The sequence below is a fragment of the Salmo salar genome, chromosome 28, assembly GCF_965601325.2.
Source record: "Salmo salar chromosome 28, fSalSal1, whole genome shotgun sequence".
NCBI classification, from domain to species: Eukaryota; Metazoa; Chordata; class Actinopteri; order Salmoniformes; family Salmonidae; genus Salmo; species Salmo salar.
Window position 1 is genome coordinate 16,182,035 of NC_138318.1, and position 20,781 is coordinate 16,202,815.

At 44.4% G+C, this 20,781-nt stretch overlaps 1 protein-coding gene across 1 annotated transcript in view; it reads left to right on the forward strand.

The window, feature by feature from the left end:
• Positions 1–20,781, forward strand: part of shisa8b (shisa family member 8b) — a 35,130-nt gene that overhangs the window by 6,266 nt on the left and 8,083 nt on the right. Inside the window, exon 4 of the mRNA XM_014179619.3 lies at positions 9,137–9,255. Within this exon, the coding sequence (XP_014035094.3) occupies positions 9,137–9,255 (119 nt within the window). The remainder of the gene's footprint in view (positions 1–9,136; positions 9,256–20,781) is intronic.

Sequence of the window (20,781 nt, forward strand, 5' to 3'; positions counted from 1 at the left end):
GGACTCTGTTGTGAGGCAAGAAAGAAAGAGAGAAAGTGTTGAGGTAGTATTAATGAATCATCTGTGCCCAGACCTGCCACTAGTTATAGCATATAGTGACCATGTATCCTGTGTTTGGTTGTCCATAGAGGACAGGTTAGTGTGCTTGTGAGTTTTAAAGACGGTTTCCTGTGTGGTTCTGCCTGGATGCCACTGCATGTTTTATGCCCAATTCCAAATCGATTTTTAACCTCTACCACCTCAGCACCTGTTTGGATCTGAAAAGATTAAATAGATAATATACAGGTTTAAACAGTATTTCCTGGAATCCTGTGTGCCACTGAATGTTTTTAATGATCAATTCCATATGGAACCCTAGCTTCTACCTTCTGAGCACTTGTTTAGATCTGCGTTCCATTAGGCAGTAGCATTGGGCAGCATGCCCAATATCATATTACAAACGCTAAAACCAATCTATTATTTTTAAATGAAGACTATAGAAATGATGGATAGGGGTCGATTTGGAATTGGTTATTGGTGTTCCCAATGTTTCTCTGAATGGGTGTACATGTTCCCATATGGCCGTAGAGTGCCACTGGGTGTATGTGAGTGCTGTAACCATAATCCAAACTGACAGGGGATTCTGAGTGAGATTTAACTGCATTGTTGATAGAGGGATGGAGAGGGGGAAATGAAGAGAGCGCTAGTGGGAAAGAAAAAGGAAAAGGGAGATAAAGGGAGAAAGAGATGAAGGGAGGGTAAGAGATAGAAAGATGGGGAAAGGGAGAGAGGGAGAAATATGGAGAGGGAAAGAGAAAGGGAGAAAGGCTGCGATGTACAGAGCGAGAGGGAGAGAGAGGCAGAGTGAGAGTGACATCACAAAGCATTGGGGCTGACACAGAAAGAGAGGTTAAGCATTGTTTTGGGAAAAGGTCAGCTGAGGTGACACACGTCCATAAACATACAAACACGAAAATACACATACACACTCCATCATAACTCATCAAGGCCTAATTTGTTTGCTGTAGTCTCCTTCCTGTCCATTGTTCTCTCGTTACTCTGTGCTCATCACCATCACGCCAATTTCAACAGTTCAAATGACACTATTCACACCGATTCCAAATCCAGGCCAGGGTATGATCCCGAAGTGCTCCATTGAAGTCTATGATAATAGTGCTGAAACTTAGAATTTCCAGATATCTTCATTGAGAATATGGTTTATGAATTCAAGGAGAAAACATTATGGCAGATAGTACAAGGACATCTCTGCTTTTGAAACTGCATACAGAGTTAATAAAAGGAGAAATTACATTAGTACTTTTTGGGGGGTAATTATTAAAAAAAACATTATTGTGATTTATCAGGGGTACTGCAGCACTCTCAGCACCCCTACTTCCCGTGGCTATGCTTTGTTTATTATTGTATTTTTATTTATTTTTATCTCTGAAGACCATCCAGTTTTGATTTCTAATTGCCATATATTTTCCAACTGTCCAGTTTCACAAAAATTCTGAACCTATGTACATTTTACGGACACAGTATATTTAGTTAATTAGTTATCTTGTTTTTAGTCCCACCCTTCAGCTCCACTCAACCCCTCCCATCTATCTCTGAACACCATCCAGTTTTGATTTCTATTTGCCATATATTTTTCTGTGCTGTGATGTTTCACAAAAGATTTTAACCTTTCTATTCTCATAGTTTCTACAGATTGTAAATTAAAGATACATTTTTTTGCTAAGAATATTATTATATTATTGATCAATATTATTGCTTTTCAAATCACCCAGCAGTGCTATTTGCAGAGTTAGCTCCAGGTAAATGTTTCAATTCTTCAGCCATTCTGTCACGTCCTGGCCAGTAAAAGGGGTTATTTGTCATTGTAGTTGGTCAAGGCGTGGCAGGGGGTGTTTGTTTTTGTGGTTGGGTATTGTGGGTTTAGGTTCTAGTTTTCTTATTTCTATGTTTATCTAGCTTTTCTAGTTCTATGTGAGTTTTGTCAATGACCTCCAATTAGAGGCAGCTGGTTGTTGTCTCTAATTGCAGGCCATATTTAGTTGTGTTTGTTTTCACTGGGTTTTGTGGGTGGTTGCTTCTAGTATAGTCTATGCACCTTACTGGACTGTTTTCATCGTTTGTTTTGTATTGATTAAGTGTTTTCTTTAATAAATAAGAGGATGAGCACTTTACCCACTGCGTTTTGGTCCCCCTTCAACGACGAGTGTTACAGAACCACCCACCAAAGAAGGACCAAGCAGCGGAGGAAGGAGCAGCAAGAGAGCTATTTGGAGTCCTGGACATGGGAGGAGATCCTGGATGGTAAAGGACCATGGCACCAGGCTGGGGAGTACCGGCACCCGAAGGAGGAGCTGGAGGAAGCTAAGAGGGAACGACGGAGGTATGAGGCATTATATCCTCCATTTCAGGAGGTGAGGAGACAGCCCCCCAAAAACATTTTGGGGGGGCATACGGGGAGTTGGGCTGAGTCAGGGGGGAGCCCTGACCTAACTTCCCGGGCGTACAGGGGAGAGCCGTGGAGCAAAGAGGAGCCAGTCAAGGAATCAAGCGAGGAGCTTGACGCGAGATTCCGGAGACAGGTACTGGCGGAAAGGGCACGAAGGAGCACCTGTGCTTACTATGGGGAGCAATGGAGCAAGCAAGCACCGTGTTATGCGGAGATACGCACGTATCGCCAGTGCGCAGCTACAGCCCGGTGCGCTTGGTGAAAGCTCCTCACAGGTGTCATGCTAGAGCCAGCATTGAGCCAGGACCCGTGATGCAAGTAGCAAGCATCAGACCACCTGTGAGGGTTCATGGCCCAGTGTATCCTGTTCCTGCTCCTCGTACTCTTCCTCCAGTGCGTCAGCCCAGTCCAGTGCGTCCTGTTCCTGCTCTCCGCACTAGCCTTGAGGTGCGTGTTACTAGTCTGGCGCCTCCAAAGCCAGTCCCACGCATCAGGCCTCCAGTGCGCCTGCCCAGTCCAGTACATCCTGTTCCTGCTCCTCGCACTAGCCCTGGGGTGCGTGTTACTAGTCTGGCGCCTCCAAAGCCAGTCCCACGCATCAGGCCTCCAGTGCGCCTGCCCAGCCCAGTATGTCCTGTTCCTGCTCCTCGCACTAGCCCTGTGGTACGGGTTACTAGTCTGGCGCCTCCTAAGCCAGCCCCACGCATCAGGCCTCCAGTGCGCAGTCCCAGTCCAGAGCTTCCGGCGACAGTTTCCCGTCTAGAGCTTCCGGCGACAGTTCCCCGTCCAGAGCTTCCGGCGACAGTTCCCCGTCCAGAGCTTCCGGCGACAGTTCCCCGCCCAGAGCTTCCGGCGACAGTTCCCCGTCCAGAGCTTCTGGCAATAGTTCCCCGTCCAGAGCTTCCGGCGACAGTTCCCCGTCCAGTGCTTCCGGCGACGTCCTACAGTCTGGAACCGACAGAGATGGCCTACAGTCCGGAACCGACAGAGACGGCCTACAGTCCGGAACCGACAGAGACGGCCTACAGTCCGGAACCGACAGAGACGGCCTACAGTCCGGAACCGACAGAGACGGCCTACAGTCCGGAACCGACAGAGACGGCCTACAGTCCGGAACCGACAGAGACGGCCTACAGTCCGGAACCGGCAGAGACGGCCTACAGTCCGGAACCGGCAGAGACGGCCTACAGTCCGGAGCCTGCAGAGACGCTCCTCAGCCCAGGGCCTCCAGTGACGCCTCTCAGCCCGGGGCCTCCAGCGACGCTCCCCAGTCAGGAGCCTCCAGAGACGCTCCCCAGCATTGAGCCTCCAGCGACGCTCCTCAGCCAGGAGCCTCCAGCGACGCCCCTCAGCCAGGGGCCTCCAGCGACGCCCCTCAGCCCGGGGCCTCCAGCGACGCCTCTCAGCCCGGGGCCTCCAGCGACGCCCCTCAGCCAGGAGCCTCCAGCGACGCCCCACAGCCAGGAGCCTCCAGCGACACCTCTCAGCCAGGGGTCTCCAGCGACGCCTCTCAGCCCGACGCCTCCAGTGATGCCGCGCAGCCAAGAGTCTGCTGAATGGGAGCTATGGCCAGAGCCACCTCCGTGGTGGGAGGATTGGGAAGGGGGATGAAGCACAGGAACCGTCGTTGACGGTGGCCACCCTCCCTTCCCTCGCTTTAGGTTTGGGGTTGTTTTTGTGGGTTTTATTTTGAGGTGCATTCGGGGTCTGCACCTTTGGGGGGCGGGGGTACTGTCACGTCCTGGCCAGTAAAAGGGGTTATTTGTCATTGTAGTTGGTCAGGGTGTGGCAGGGGGTGTTTGTTTTGTGTGGTTGGGTATTGTGGGTTTAGGTTCTAGTTTTCATATTTCTATGTTTATCTAGCTTTTCTAGTTCTATGTGAGTTTTGTCAATGACCTCCATTTAGAGACAGCTGGTTGTTGTTGTCTCTAATTGGAGGCCATATTTAGTTGTGTTTGTTTTCGCTGGGTTTTGTGGGTGGTTGTTTCTAGTATAGTCTATGCACCTTACTGGACTGTTTTCGTCGTTTGTTTTGTATTGATTAAGTGTTTTCTTTAATAAATAAGTGGATGAGCACTTTGCCCGCTGCATTTTGGTCCCCCTTCAACGACGAGTGTTACACATTCCTGAACTTGTGACCAAAAACAAGAAACAAGCAATGTGGACAGTACCAAAAGAAATGATCTAATGATTCTGGCTCTACGCAGCAAAATCTTCAGAACTGGGATGGTTGTGTCCCCCATATATATAACATTCTAAGAGTTGAAATTATTTTTTATAATAATTGAAAATCTCAAAGTTTTGAATCCGGCGTCGCTTTGTGTGTCAGTTCATAAACCACGTGCCATGGAATCGGTACATCGAAAATCTCTTCCCAACTATTTTGTAATATATATGGCGCAGCTGTCAATATTTTGGTCTTCAAATGAAACTGATATACTTTTTTACTTATCACAATTTTCTTTAACCAATTTTGATCTTTAATGCAGGGCCGACAGACAAGTTCCTTACTTTCTCCCCCTTCTACTTGCCTCTTCCATTTTTGCTTTAATGCTGCAATTAGTTGGTTGTAATTTTGGATAGAGCAGACATTTCCATATATTTTTGTAAGATGCATGTGTGGCATAACTCCACCAGTCCTATTTATGATATGCTAGTACATTAGTTTACAGGGCTAGATTCCCTTATCATTAGAGTGGGGACTGTGCTGGGCTGGAAGCCGTGGTGGTGAATGACGAAGAGTAGGACTGAGTGTTGCTAATTAGCCATCTTCCTTCCTGATATGGGAGGAGGGGTAATTGATTGTTACACAGCATTAGGAGGCTCTCCTTGTAATTCGATATGATGCGCTTTCACCACAAAGGATTAGCGATGATGATATCACGAAAGCTCTGACGCAGGAAGTCAGATATAAGAGGCTATAGATACAGAGGCTACGTCTCAAATGGCACCCTATTCCGTATATAGTTCACCACGGGGTATGATCAAAAGTAATGCACTATATAGGGAATAGGGTGCTATGTGGCACGCATACAGAGACTGACCTGTATGTAGGCTGGGCTACGTGTCCTCAGTGATGCTCAATGCTGTGACCTTCCCTGCCCTCCAGGAGAAAGACATAATCCTATTGTTTCTCATTGATAGCAAGACGGTCATATCTTTAATAACTGAATGACTTGTGATGTTATCATGAAGTTACTGGGATTCAAGTGGAATGGAGGATTATACCTTATGTTTTGTTTCTCACCTCCATGATCTTAAAGATACTGTATTGTTTTGATTTGATAGACAAATGCACTGTAGGCTGAGTCCCAAATGAGTGGGCAGTAATGATTAACATCTCTTGTTCCAATTTATTAACAGGTTTTTTATATCCCGTACTGATGGCCAAATAGGATTTTTGACTAAGTAAAAATAAAGTAAGAGAAGGGTATGAAAATAGTGTTCTCGATTTTTAACAACTATATCATTAAGGGCTCTGACAATTTGTTCATTTGTTCTACCTTACCGTAGTCATTTAATTATAATTTCATCCTAATTTACATCAAACACACATTAGGCTAGTAGGAAATGGAGGACCGAGCATGCCCCCCATTCTCATCGACGGGGCTGTAGTGGAGCAGGTTGAGAGCTTCAAGTTCCTTGGTGTCCACATCACCAACAAACTACAATGGTCCAAACACACCAAGACAGTCGTGAAGAGGGCACGACAAAGCCTATTCCCCCTCAGGAAACTAAAAAGATTTGGTATGGGTCCTCAGATCCTCAAAAGGTTCTACAGCTGCAACATCGAGACCATCCTGACTGGTTGCATCACTGCCTGGTACGGCAATTGCTCGGCCTCCGACCGCAAGGCACTACAGAGGGTAGTGCGTACGGCCCAGTACATCACTGGGGCTAAGCTGCCTGTCATCCAGCACCTCTACACCAGGCGGTGCCAGAGGAAGGCCCTAAAAATTGTCTAAGACCCCAGCCACCCCAGTCATAGACTGTTCTCTCTACTACCGCATGGCAAGCGGTACCAGAGTGCCAAGTCTAGGACAAAAAGGCTTCTCAACAGTTTTTACCCCTAGCCATAAGACTCCTGAACAGGTAATCAAATGGCTACCCAGACTATTTGCATTGTGTGCTCCTCCCAACCCCTCTTTTACGCTGCTGCTACTCTCTGTTTATCATATATGCATAGTAACTTTAACTATACATTCATGTACATACTACCTCAATTGGCCCGGCCAACCAGTTCCCCCGCACATTGGCTAACCGGGCTATCTGCATTGTGTCCCGCCACCTACCACCCGCCAACCCCTCTTTTATGCTACTGCTACTCTCTGTTTATCATATATGCTTAGTCACTTTAACTATATCTACATGTACATACAACCTCAATCAGCCCGACTAACTGGTGCCTGTATATAGCCTCGCTACTGTTATAGCCTCGCTACTGTTATAGCCTCGCTACTGTATATAGCCTCGCTACTGTTATTTTTCACTGTCTTTTTTACTGTTGTTTTTCACTGTTGTTTTATTTCTTTACATACCTATTGTTCACCTAATACCTTTTTTGCACTGTTGGTTAGAGCCTAGCAGTAAGCATTTCACTGTAAGGTCTACACCTGTTGTATTCGGCGCATGTGACAAATAAACGTTGATTTGATTTGATTAGTGTACATTTAGGGTATAACTTCCACATAGATAGAGCCTGAAATGGAAGTTCAATTTAGCCTCTAGAAATGCCCTAAATGCCCAGAGATAAAAGCAGTTTTGTTAAAAGCCTTAATCAGCAAGTTGTTTAGTAGCGAGCCAAAAGAAGAGAGAACCAAGCCCTAGGCAGTGTCAGCTAGTGAGTAAGAGACAACATGAGGTAGTGAGGGAACGACAGTAACGTAGGTTTAGAAAGAGAAATAAAGTAAAAGAGAGTGACATTAGAGAGGGTGGAGAGAAAGAGAGAATGGAATATTTAGAGATTTAGGTGGCTTGAAAGAGAGAATTTTTATTTATTTAAAGAAATACCTTTATTGGCCCAGTAGTTACACAATTTGAGCACAATCTTTTCTTAATTTTACCGGAACCAAAAAGTTAAAACCAAGCCCCTGTCTTCATCCACTGTACACGGAACCCCCTTGAAGCCCTACACCTCTGCGAAGTCCCCCAGGCGATTCACCAGTCTACTAGCCTAGAATACACTAAATTCTTCTGCTGCTCTGTCTTTCACTACATACTTTAGGCTGAGACTGCCATCGTTGAAGTCATTTGTCGTGACGAGGGGCACGACTAGTGTTGTACTGTACAAAACAAAGTCATCAGCGATTGGTACTACTTAAGTAGTTTTTTGGGGTATCTGTACTTTACTTTACTATTTATATTTTTGACATCTTTTACTTCAATACGTTCCAAAACAAAATAATGTACATTTTACTCCGTACATTTTCTCTTACACCCAAAAGTACTTGTTACATTTTTAATAGTAGGGCAGGAAAAATTGTCAAATTCACACACTTATCAAGATCCCTGGTCATCCCTATTCCACTGATCTGGCAGACTCACTAAACACAAATGCTTTGTTTATAAATTATGTCTGAGTGTTGGAACATGCCCCTGGCTATCCGTAATCTTTTTTTTTAAATGGTGCCGTCTGGTTTGCTTAATATAGGGAATTTTAAATGATTTATACTTTTATTTTTACTTTCAATACTTAAGTATATTTTAGCAATCACATTTACTTTTGATACTTAAGTATATTTAAAACCAAATACTTTTAGACTTTTACTCAAGTAGTTTTTTAGTGGGTGACTTTACTTTTACTCAAGTATGACAATTGGGTACTTTTTCCTCCGCTGGGAAGGAGTCCCTGTAGACAAGACATTTTTACCATCTGAAAACAGCCAGCAATCATGTCTGACATCAACATTGCTTCCCTCTCAGCACGCCACCACAGCACTCCCCTTAGGGGCAGAATTTGGCAGTCCCACACACATATCAATCACACCTACACACTGTCCCACTCAGCAGTTCCAATGGGCCCGGGCAAATTCACGTGATACCCTTCCCACATTTATACACATTCCTGGCACATAATGTACTGTACAGATAACCACAGCCCAGGGGAAGGTCAATCTGTTCAGGAAAGTCCTCCCAGGAGAAGAGAGGAGAGGAGCGCTCTGACTCCCCACCCTTCCTGAGGTCTGGGTCCGTGGGACACAAACACACAGAGAAAGAGAGATGATGTCTTTCAGTACAGCAGTGTGTTCCCTTACACACAGCTCAATGACGTGACAGTGTGTTTTAGGGTATTTATGAGTGTGACACTGTGTGCCTGATAAGATTACACGCAATTAAAGTGGCCCATTTTCAGTGTCAGTCTCTCTCTCTCTCCCACCTCTCTCTCTCCCTCTCTCTCTCTCCAGATTATATTCACACACACTCAGCCCAATTCTCTGGCTCCTATCACTTTCTCCCATGTTCCCCTGCAGTGCTGCTGTTCTTATTTTTGGCTTTGACTAAGCCTACAGTCACACACAGTGGCCAGCTATGGGGAGATATTTGCCCAGGAGTTTAGGGTTAGGCCTTGGGTCGATTGCCTATAACCACGGGATCAGCTGGTTCAATCCCCACTCACTGTTCCTACTCAATCACCACACATGTAGAGAGTCATTCTAAAGTCTAACTGTAATATGTGTGTCTGTCCATTCACAGGACCCTGACAGAGCTTCTGAAGCAGCCCAGAGGAGAGGTTAGCTCAGTGGACAGCACAATCACCAATCCCCCTATCGAAACCAACTACATCTCAGCTAGGATGCTACGCAGCCGCAGCGGTAAGCACAGCTACTCAGCACACATGCACAGTGGTGTAAAGTACTTAAGTAAAAATACTTTAAAGTACTACTTAAGTCGTTTTTTGGGGTACCTGTACTTTACTTTATTATTTATATTTTTGACTACTTTAAGGTTTACTTCACTACGTTCCTTAAGAAAATATTGTACTTTTCACTCCTTACTTTTTCCCTGACACCCAATACATTTTGCAGGCTTAGCAGGACAGGAAAATAGTCCAATTCACGCAGTTATCAAGAGAACATCCCTAGTCATCCCTACTGCCTCTGATCTGACACGCTCACTAAACCAACATGCTTTGTTTGTAAATGATGTCTGAGTGTTGGAGTGTGCCCCTGGCTTTCTGTAAATTAGAAAACCAGAAAATGGTGCCATCTGGTTTGCTTAATATAGGGAATTTGAAATGATTTATTTTTTGATACTTAAGTATATTTTAAACCAAATACTTTTAGAGTTTTACTCAAGTAGAATTTTACTGGGTGACTTATACATTTACTTGAGTCATTTTCTATTAAGGTATCTTTATTTTTACTCAAGTATGACAGTTTTCCACCACTGCATAGGCACAGGCACAGGCACAGGCACAGGCACAGGCACAGGCACACGCTAACAAATTCTCTCACTGTACTTTTGCTTGATGGGAAAACTTTACCAAACAGCCCCTTCTCTTCTCTTGCATCACTAAAGCAGCCAGACCAAACACTGCCGTTTCAGTGCTGAGTAAAACCTAGCTGACTCATTAGTGTAGTTACAGGATGAGGGTCTAGGGGTCACTTATAACCCTACACCCAAACACACTATGACTTATTCGAGGTATTCAGAGCGGAGCACAACTCAGTCCATCCTATTATAGGATCACGAAATGATTCACGAAATGATTCTCCACATATATAACATCTGTACTGTTGATGTACCACATGATTTCTGGAGACTTCTTTCAATGACTAAAGAAATGACATGTATTTGTACATACTTCACTAGTTTCCGGCTGTGTATGCATCACAATATGCATGTATGTGTGTGTAGCTACCGTAGAATAATAATGACACATTCTAATTCAATGGTGTGTACACTGTGCTGATAGTGGCGTCAAGTTAACACAAAGCATGCCGTAGTGGTTGATAACATCAGTGAGGCATCAATTTGGAGAGCTCCTTGTCTGATAGTGGCAACAACAGATACTACTCACATCAAGGAGATAAGGAACTAGGGGGTGGAGAAGAAAACCAGGGACAGCACTGTCGTGTCTTTGGCATCATTAAACGGAAGACTTATTTTTATCAAAAATTCTCTGTAATTATTATTACGTGATTAAACTAACTTAATCATGTAACTGTAATTAACTAGGAAATCTGGGCACCAAGGAAAATATTCAGATTACAAAGTTATAATTTTCCTAATATAACTTTCAGATATTTTAATATCTGATCAATTAGTCTTCTAATTAATGAATTATTCTTTACCTCACGTTAGTCTCATTCCAAACGTCGTAAATTGTTGGTTATCTGCACGAACCCACTCTTCATTATGAGTCATCCATACATCAATTGTCTTAAAATAATTTATTTATTAACTTACTAAATAATCACAGAAATGCACAAACAAACAGTAGATATAGTTACAAGGAAATTATAGCGGATGTGCCCTAGTTGGCTAAACTGGCATGGCGACTTGGTGGACAAAAGGGAAGTGGGGGTCGACTGAGATAAAACACACTACAAAGTTGATAATTATAACAATTGAAATGCTAATCCTTTGCACATGAACGTTCAATGATACCGAATTCCTAGCTGCAGACTAGTAATTAGTATCAAAGATTTGTTATTATTCTGTCGGTTCGATAGTCTGAGTTAACCACGTGGTATGGTTAAGAATTCAGCAATGGGCTCAAACCTTAGCCCTCTCGTAATTGAGAGAAGCTTGGTCTCTACTCAAACCTTAGCCCTCTTGTAATTGAGAGAAGCATGGTCTAAAGATAAATTCCCAAGGTGGGGGTTATATTCGGAAGAGCAGAAAGGGGCTGTCCCACAATGCCAGATCAATGTCTGTGCTCATGGGGGCGGGCCTATGATTTAGTTAAACTCCAAAGGGAATTGGAGTTTCCTTCATTAAACAGTTTAAAATCACATTACAGAATTTCACAAATAGTTTCATCTTTACTCATTCATTTTATACAACAATTAGATGCACGCCTCATAACTGAGACTCTTGTATAAACAGGGTTATGGTAATGTGGCTGTATTGTCTCTCATGAGTTTCACAAAATTGTACCAAACGGACCAGTTCGTAGCTGGCTACTTCACTGACCGTTTATACATTCTCCAGAACATGAATATTGTTCAGTTCTCAAGTTCTGTGAGGTGGAAGAAGTTCCTTTGTTCTCTCTATGAAAACTCACTCTCTCTCTATACTGTCTGGCCATGAGGAAGAATCTCCTCCAGGAATTTATGACCTGCCTAACAGCAGCCTGGGTGTAGGAGAGAGAGAGAGAGGGAGGGAGATGGTGCAGAGAGAGGGGGATGGTGCTCACTGTACCCAAAGAGGGCAACGTCATGACAGCACCATCCTCAGTAAATAGGCCACCTGTACGATACACATGGTAAACTGGTAAACATCAATAACGAAACCGGCAACAATCACCATGCAAACTCAACTAGCCAGCCCACCAGAACATCCATCCACAAGGGGCATGTGCCAATTCTATACATCCAGATGTATGTATGTGTGTGTGGATGTGTGTGTGTGACAGAGCGAGAGACAGAGAGGGGTGTGAGAGAGAGAGGGGTGGTGGGGAGTGTTTGATCTAAGAGGCCCCCTAACTTTTCCCCCACCCCTCCAGCTGACAGTGCATCCATAGACCTAGGTTAAAGAGAATACACACATCACACACACACAAATACGTACACACATCACACACACTGGTCTGCTCACACTCAATCCCCAAAAAACCTTTGGATCTCAGACCAGCCACAGTCTTTTCTGTGATCCCCACTCAAAACACACACACAAACACATACACACATCAAGGATCTGTATTACTGTGTGTTGATGAAGGCCTTGGCTGTAGCACTAGAGATTGGACTTGGATCATCTGCGCAAATGCAGTTTAGTGGATTACACGCACACACACGGCACAGCGCTCCTCCAGTCTTGAGGATTTGGGCCGTCGGTGATGTATTATTTACGGTGAGAACCGTAGACTCCGCTAGGCTCACCAATCCCTCTTTTTACTCCTCTTTTCCCTCCTTTCTTCTTTCTAAAGGATTTCAGTTTGACACACCAGTGCTTCTGGTTTATAGTTCTGTCACTGCTCTAATCTCACTCTGTCTCAGAGTGTGGGATTGGCACAGTTGTCAGGCGAATTTAAAAGGTCTGGCTCTGAAGGTGATGTTGTTAAAATGCTGTGGTTTGAATAACCTGTCACATCCTGACCATAGTAAGATGTTATTTTCTATGGTAGAGTAGGTCAGGGCATGACAGGGGGGGTTTTGTGTTTTCTATGTTTTCTATATCTATGTTTAGTACTAGTTTTCTATTTCTATGTTGTTGTTTTTTTAGATGATCTCCAATTAGAGGCAGCTGGTCCTCATGGTCTCTAAAGTAGGGTTTTTTCCACCTGTGTTTGTGGGTAGTTGTATTCTGTTTAGTCTTCAGTACCTGACAGAACTGTGAGCTGATCGTTTTTCGCTTTTGTTATTTTCTTTAGTGTTCTGTGTTAAAATAAAAAGTCATTATGAGCACTCAACACGCTGCGCTTTGGTCCCCATCGCTACGACAGTCGTTACATAACCTCTGTCCTCTCAATTGACTGTTAAGGGTCATCCCTTTCTGTTTCTCACTTAGCTGAGTGGGACATTATAGTACATTATGGCGCCAAACAGTATTGGCTTTTCCAGTGGGGAGGGAAATAGATGCTTTGATAAAAGAAAGAGATGCTTTGGGAAAAGAAAGAGATGCTTTGATAAAAGAAAGAGATGCTTTGATAAAAGAAAGAGATGCTTTGGGAAAAGAAAGAGATGCTTTGGGAAAAGAAAGATGCTTTGGGAAAAGAAAGATGCTTTGGGAAAAGAAAGAGATGCTTTGGGAAAAGAAAGAGATGCTTTGGGAAAAGAAAGAGATGCTTTGATAAAAGAAAGAGATGCTTTGATAAAAGAAAGATGCTTTGGGAAAAGAAAGAGATGCTTTGGGAAAAGAAAGAGATGCTTTGGGAAAAGAAAGAGATGCTTTGATAAAAGAAAGATGCTTTGGGAAAAGAAAGAGATGCTTTGGGAAAAGAAAGAGATGCTTTGATAAAAGAAAGAGATGCTTTGGGAAAAGAAAGAGATGCTTTGATAAAAGAAAGAGATGCTTTGGGAAAAGAAAGAGATGCTTTGGGAAAAGAAAGAGATGCTTTGATAAAAGAAAGAGATGCTTTGGGAAAAGAAAGAGATGCTTTGATAAAAGAAAGAGATGCTTTGATAAAAGAAAGAGATGCTTTGGGAAAAGAAAGAGATGCTTTGGGAAAAGAAAGAGATGCTTTGGGAAAAGAAAGAGATGCTTTGGGAAAAGAAAGAGATGCTTTGGGAAAAGAAAGAGATGCTTTGGGAAAAGAAAGAGATGCTTTGATAAAAGAAAGAGATGCTTTGATAAAAGAAAGAGATGCTTTGGGAAAAGAAAGAGATGCTTTGGGAAAAGAAAGAGATGCTTTGGGAAAAGAAAGAGATGCTTTGGGAAAAGAAAGAGATGCTTTGATAAAAGAAAGAGATGCTTTGGGAAAAGAAAGAGATGCTTTGGGAAAAGTAATGCCGGCTGCTCACTGACCAAGGAGTCAGATTTACGAAGCATTTTGCTCTGGGTTTAAAGTTTGCACCATCTTTTTCAATAGGGGATAAAACACCAAAAACAAAGCTTATTATACTTCCTCTTAACCTTTATTTATCCTTTTTGGTCTGCCCTCAATATTTAATTCACTTAAAAAACTTGTGTCTACAGGTGTAAACTTTGCACCTGGTGCAAATGCTTAAGTTTGGCCCAAAAGCTTCATTTTCATTTAAGTGTAGAGCAGCTTATGATGCTTTTGTGTATGTTTATGAACCTTGGGATAAGCATTTTCTCACGACATACCTCTCACTTCCTCTCTCACGCAATAGCTCTTTCCCTCTCTATTCTGTCCATCTTTCCCTTTGTCTCTTTCTCTCTCTCTGCAACACTTATGTTTCACCCACATTTACCTTCCCTCTCTTTCTTAGTATTGTCATATTGGCTGATAACCTCCCATCTCCATCTCCAGGCTCCAAAAAAGACAGACGGCTTGTTATTCTTATAAATGACAGATTTTAGCAGGGAGGGATTTGTAGCCCCCCTCCCTCCAGCCCTAAGGGAAGCACTCCAGTTAAAATATAAAAACCAGTCTCTCATAGGGACTGATCAAGTGTGAGTCTTCAGGTACAGAGGGGTGATGGGGAGTTGCATGGCTCTATATACACGGCGGTAATAGGAGGTAGCAAGGTGTGTGTGTGTGTGTGTGTGTGTGTGTGTGTGTGGTGTGTGTGTGTGTGTGTGTGTGTGTGTGTGTGTGTGTGTGTGTGTGTGTGGTGTGTGTGTGTGTGTGTGTGTGTGTGTGTGTGTGTGTGTGTGTGTCGCTATGCCTGCCACACTAGTGAAGCTCAAATGGCCAATGTGAAACTACACTGCTCTCAAAGTAGTACAGACGCGTTAGGGCCAGCCATACACACACTCGTGTCTTACAGACGTCAGACATCCCGTTATGCACTCTCCTCTTTATCACCCTCCCTAAGGCACAAAATACTCTTTAATGTAACATTACAAACACACACACACACATGTGCTTGCTTGCTCGTCTCAGCAGTCTCTTAGTGTTTCACGGCTATGAACACACACAATAGCTGGGTATTGGGAGCAGGTTGTACTATGGGTAAGTGTGTTCAGAATGAGGCACAAACACACCTCTGGGCCTCTTGTGTAATAACCCTGTAATATCCAATGTATTATCAGTCCTATTACTGTTCTGAAGGATCATGCCATCTCACCAATTCCCTAATCACCCTTTGGACACGCCGGTTCTCCTGCAAACTCACCACATCTGAACTCACTCTGATAATCACCATTCCTCTCCTTTCCTCACGTATATAAGCAGCTAGTTTTATATCAGTGTTTGTTCAGTGTTTGTAGTGGCATGGGGCGGCCCAAGTCCTTATTCGATTTCCTTTGTTGTGCTTACCGGACTCTAAAGTAAGTGCCTTTTTTGTATGTAGAGAATTGTATAATGCTAATGCTAACGTTCTAGCCGGTATGTTTATTGCCAATCAGTTTATGATGCTATACTTTCCTTAGAAAGTTTTCCTTCTTTCCTTTGTCTTATATATCCTGAGTTGCATAGATATTACCCCAACCAGAAGCCATTGATTACAGGCAACATTCGCACCAAGCTAAAGCTGCCGCTTTCAAGGAGCGGGACTTTTTTCTTACCTTTATTTAACTAGGCAAGTCAGTTAAGAACAAATTCTTATTTTCAATGATGGCCTAGGAACAGTGGGTTAACTGCCTAGTTCAGGGGCAGAATGACAGATTTTTACCTTGTCAGCTTGTGGATTTGATCTTTCAACGTTTCGGTTACTAGTCCAACGCTCTAACCACTAGGCTACTCTAACCCGGAAGCTTATAAGAAATCCTGCTATGCCTGCCAACAAACCATCAAACAGGCAAAGCGTCAATACAGGACTAAGATCTAATAATCGTCCTACACCGGCTCCGACGCTCGTCGGATCTGGCAGGGCCTGCAAACTATTACAGAATACAAAGGGAAGCACAACCGAGATCTGCCCAGTGACACAAGCCTACCAGATGAGCTAAAAAACTTCTACGCTCGCTTCGAGGCAAGTAACACTGACCTGCTCAAGTACACTGCCTGCTCAAGTAACACTGACCTCTCAACCTGCTCCACTACAACACGGGCTGTAGTGGAGCAGGTTTAGAGCTTCAAGTTCCTTGGGGTCCACATCACCAACAAACTAACATGGTCCAAGAACATCAAGACAGTCGTGAAGAGGTCACGACACAACCTATTCCCCCTCAGGAGACTGAAAAGATTTGGCATGGGTTCTCAGATCTTCAAAAGGTTTTACAGCTGCACCATCGAGAGCTTCCTGATGGGTTGCATCATTGCCTGGTATGGCAACTGCTCGGCCTCCGAACGCAAGGCACTACAGAGGGTAGTGCGTACGGCCCAGTACATCACCGGGGCCAAGCTTCCTGCCATTCAGGACCTCTATACCAGGCATTGTCAGAGGAAGGCCCTAAAAATTGTCGAAGACTCCAGCCACCCAAGTCATATGCTGTTCTCTCTGCTACCGCACGGCAAGCGGTACCGGAGCGCCAAGTCTAGGTCAAAGAGGCTTCTAAACAGCTTCTACCCCCAAGCCATAAGACTCCTGAACAGCTAATAAAATGGCTACCCAGACTACTTGCACCCCCCACCCCACTGCTACTCTCTGTTATTATCTATGCATAGCCACTTTAGTAACCCTACCTGCATGTACATAATTACCTCAATTACCTCAACACCGGTGCCCCCGCACATTGACACATTGACTCTGAACCGGTACCCCCTGTATATAGCCCCGCTATTGTTATTTACTGCTGCTCTTTAATTATTTGTTTTTCTTATCTCTTACTTTGTTGGGGGTATTTTCTTAAAACTGCATTGTTGGTTAAGGGCTTGTAAGTAAGCATTTCACTGTAAGGTCTGCACCGGTTGTATTAGGCGCATGTGACAAACAACATTTGATTTGATTTAATTTTATTGGTAATGTCCTTTGTTTGGTTAGCATGGTTGATATACTTTTATATTTCGCCTTCCTTATGGCACTTTGTCATGTATACTAATGTATTTTATCTCCTCTTTGAATTCCCTTCAGACCACAACCTCCTATCATAACTTGTGACAAACTTACCTTCCCGCCTTACGAGCCATCAAATCTCCATCCTACCCCCCATGTGCTCCTGTGACCTGCTGTGCCCTTTTAGTTAGTGAATAAATAACGAGAACTGGAAACCTTGTCTTGAACCTTCCTTCCTGCATTCTTACAGATGCACCATAGTGGCAATATCACTCTTCAACCTAGCCTAAGATACAGTCCACCCTAGTATTTTTCTTAATTATATTAGTAACAGTACTGCTGCATAACTCCAGCCCGTTCCCTCTGTCCCTCAAATGACTGCATCATGTCTTAACAACCCTCCACTGTTCAGACAGAGAGAGTAGGCCAGGGCCAAGTGGAACAGACAGCTAAGGACACATATCTACACTATCTATCATATTCGGCCAGGTCTGCAGTGTATAGTACACCACCCAGCCGTACCAGCCTGGGAAGACATGACATTACATAACCATAATGGGCCGCCCCTGCCCTCTTGTTCTTTCTTCAGTGGGTCACCATGCCGAAGGTCTTACTTAATATGCACGGCATAACTCCAACTCCCCATCTCCCAGCTTCTTCTTTGCTAGATCACATACTACTCATTTGATGTAGGCCTACAAACATACAGTGCATTTGGAAAGTATCCAGGCCCCTTCCCTTTTTCCACATTTTGTTACAGTACAGCCTTATTCTAAAATTGATTAAGTAATTTTTTTCCCTCATCAATCTACAAACAATACCCCAAAAGGACAAAGAGAAAACTGTTTTTTAGAAAGGATTGCAAATTTATAAAAACTAAAACACAGAAATACCTTATTTACATAAATATTCAGACCCTTTGCTATGAGACTTGAAATTGAGCTCAGGTGCATCCTGTTTCCATTGATCATCTTTGAGATGTTTCTACAACTTGATTGGAGTCCACCTGTGGTAAATTCAACCAGTCCCTGCCGCTGAAAAACATCCACACAGCAGGATGTCATCACCACCATGCTTTGGAAAGGCATACCCCCGTCTATATAAGGTCACACAGTTGACAGTGCATGTCAGAGCAAAAACCAAGCCATGAGGTCGAAGGAAATGTCAGTAGGGCTTTGAGACAGGATTATGTCGAGGCACAGATCTGGGCAAGGGTACCAAAAACATTCTGCAGCATTGAAGGTCCCCAAGAACACATTGGCCTCCATCATTCTTAAATGGAAGAAGTTTGGAACCACCATGACTCTTCCTAGAGCTGGCCGCCCGTCCAAACTGAGCAATCAGGGGAGAAGGGCCTTGGTCAGGGAGGTTACCAAGAACCCGATGGTCACTCTGACGGAGCTCCAGAGTTCCTCTGTGGAGATGGGAGAACCTTCCAGAAGGACAACCATCTCTGCAGCACTCCACCAATCAGGCCTTTATGGTAGAGTGGCCAGACGGAAACCACTCCTCAGTTAAAGGCACATGACAGCCCGCTTGGATTATGCCAAAAGGCACCTAAAGGACTCTCAGACCATGAGAAACAAGATTCTCTGGTCTGATGAAACCAAGATTGAACTCTTTGGCCTGAATGCCAAGTGTCACGTCTGGAGGAAACCTGGAACCATCCCTACGGCGAAGCATTGAGGTGACGACATCCTGTGGATGTTTTTCAGCGGCAGTGACTGGGAGACTAGTTAGGATCAAGGGAAAGATGAACAGAGCAAAGTACAGAGATCCTTGATGAAAACTTGCTACAGAGAGCTCAGGACCTCAGACTGGGGCGAAGGTTCACCTTCCAACAGGACAACAACCCTAAACACACAGCCAAGACAACGCAGGAGTGGCTTTGGGACAAGTCTCTGAATGTCCTTGAGTGGCCCAGCCAGAGCTCTGTCTTGAACACTGGCTTACATCTCAAATAAAATAAAATAAAATGTTATTAGTCACATGCACTGAATACAACAGGTGTAGACCTTACAGTGAAATGCTTACTTACGAGCCCCTAACCACCAATGCAGTTAAAAAGAAATGGATAAGAATAAGAAATAAAAGTAACAAGTAATTAAAGAGCAGCAGTAAAATAACAATAGCGAGACTATATACGGGGAGAGACTGGAGACCTCTGGAGACACCTGAAAATAGCTGTGCAGCGACACTCCCCATCCAACCTGACAGAGCTTGAGAGGATCCGCAGAGAAGAATGGGAGAAACTCCAAAAATACAGGTGCGCCAAGCTTGTAGCATCATACCCAAGAAGACTTTAAAGTGCTGCCAAAGGTGCTTCAACAACGTACTGAGTAAAGGGTCTGAATACTTATGCAAATATATATATACACTGCTCAAAAAAATAAAGGGAACACTAAAATAACACATCCTAGATCTGAATGAATGAAATAATCTTATTAAATACCTTTTTCTTTACATAGTTGAATGTGCTGACAACAAAATCACACAAAAATAATCAATGGAAATCCAATTTATCAACCCATGGAGGTCTGGATTTGGAGTCACACTCAAAATTAAAGTGGAAAACCACACTACAGGCTGATCCAACTTTGATGTAATGTCCTTAAAACAAGTCAAAATGAGGCTCAGTAGTGTGTGTGGCCTCCACGTGCCTGTATGACCTCCCTACAACACCTGGGCATGCTCCTGATGAGGTGGCGGATGGTCTCCTGAGGGATCCCCTCCCAGACCTGTACTAAAGCATCCGCCAACTCCTGGACAGTCTGTGGTGCAACGTGGTGTTGGTGGATGGAGCGAGACATGATGTCCCAGATGTGCTCAATTGGATTCAGGTCTGGGGAACGGGCGGGCCAGTCCATAGCATCAATGCCTTCCTCTTGCAGGAACTGCTGACACACTACAGCCACATGAGGTCTAGCATTGTCTTGCATTAGGAGGAACCCAGGGCCAACCGCACCAGCATATGGTCTCACAAGGGGTCTGAGGATCTCATCTCGGTACCTAATGGCAGTCAGGCTACCTCTGGCGAGCACATGGAGGGCTGTGCGGCCCCCCAAAGAAATGCCACCCCACACAATGACTGACCCAACGCCAAACCGGTCATGCTGGAGGATGTTGCAGGCAGCAGAAGGTTCTCCACGGCGTCTCCAGACTCTGTCACGTCTGTCACATGTGCTCAGTGTGAACCTGCTTTCATCTGTGAAGAGCACAGGGCGCCAGTGGCGAATTTGCCAATCTTGGTGTTCTCTGGCAAATGCCAAACGTCCTGCACGGTGTTGGGCTGTAAGCACAACCCCCACCTGTGGACGTCGGGCCCTCATACCACCCTCATGGAGTCTGTTTCTGACCGTTTGAGCAGACACATGCACATTTGTGGCCTGCTGGAGGTCATTTTGCAGGGCTCTGGCAGTGCTCCTCCTGCTCCTCCTTGCACAAAGGCGGAGGTAGCGGTCCTGCTGCTGGGTTGTTGCCCTCCTACGGCCTCGTCCACGTCTCCTGATGTACTGGCCTGTCTCCTGGTAGCGCCTCCATGCTCTGGACACTACGCTGACAGACACAGCAAACCTTCTTGCCACAGCTCGCATTGATGTGCCATCCTGGATGAGCTGCACTACCTGAGCCACTTGTGTGGGTTGTAGACTCCGTCTCATGCTACCACTA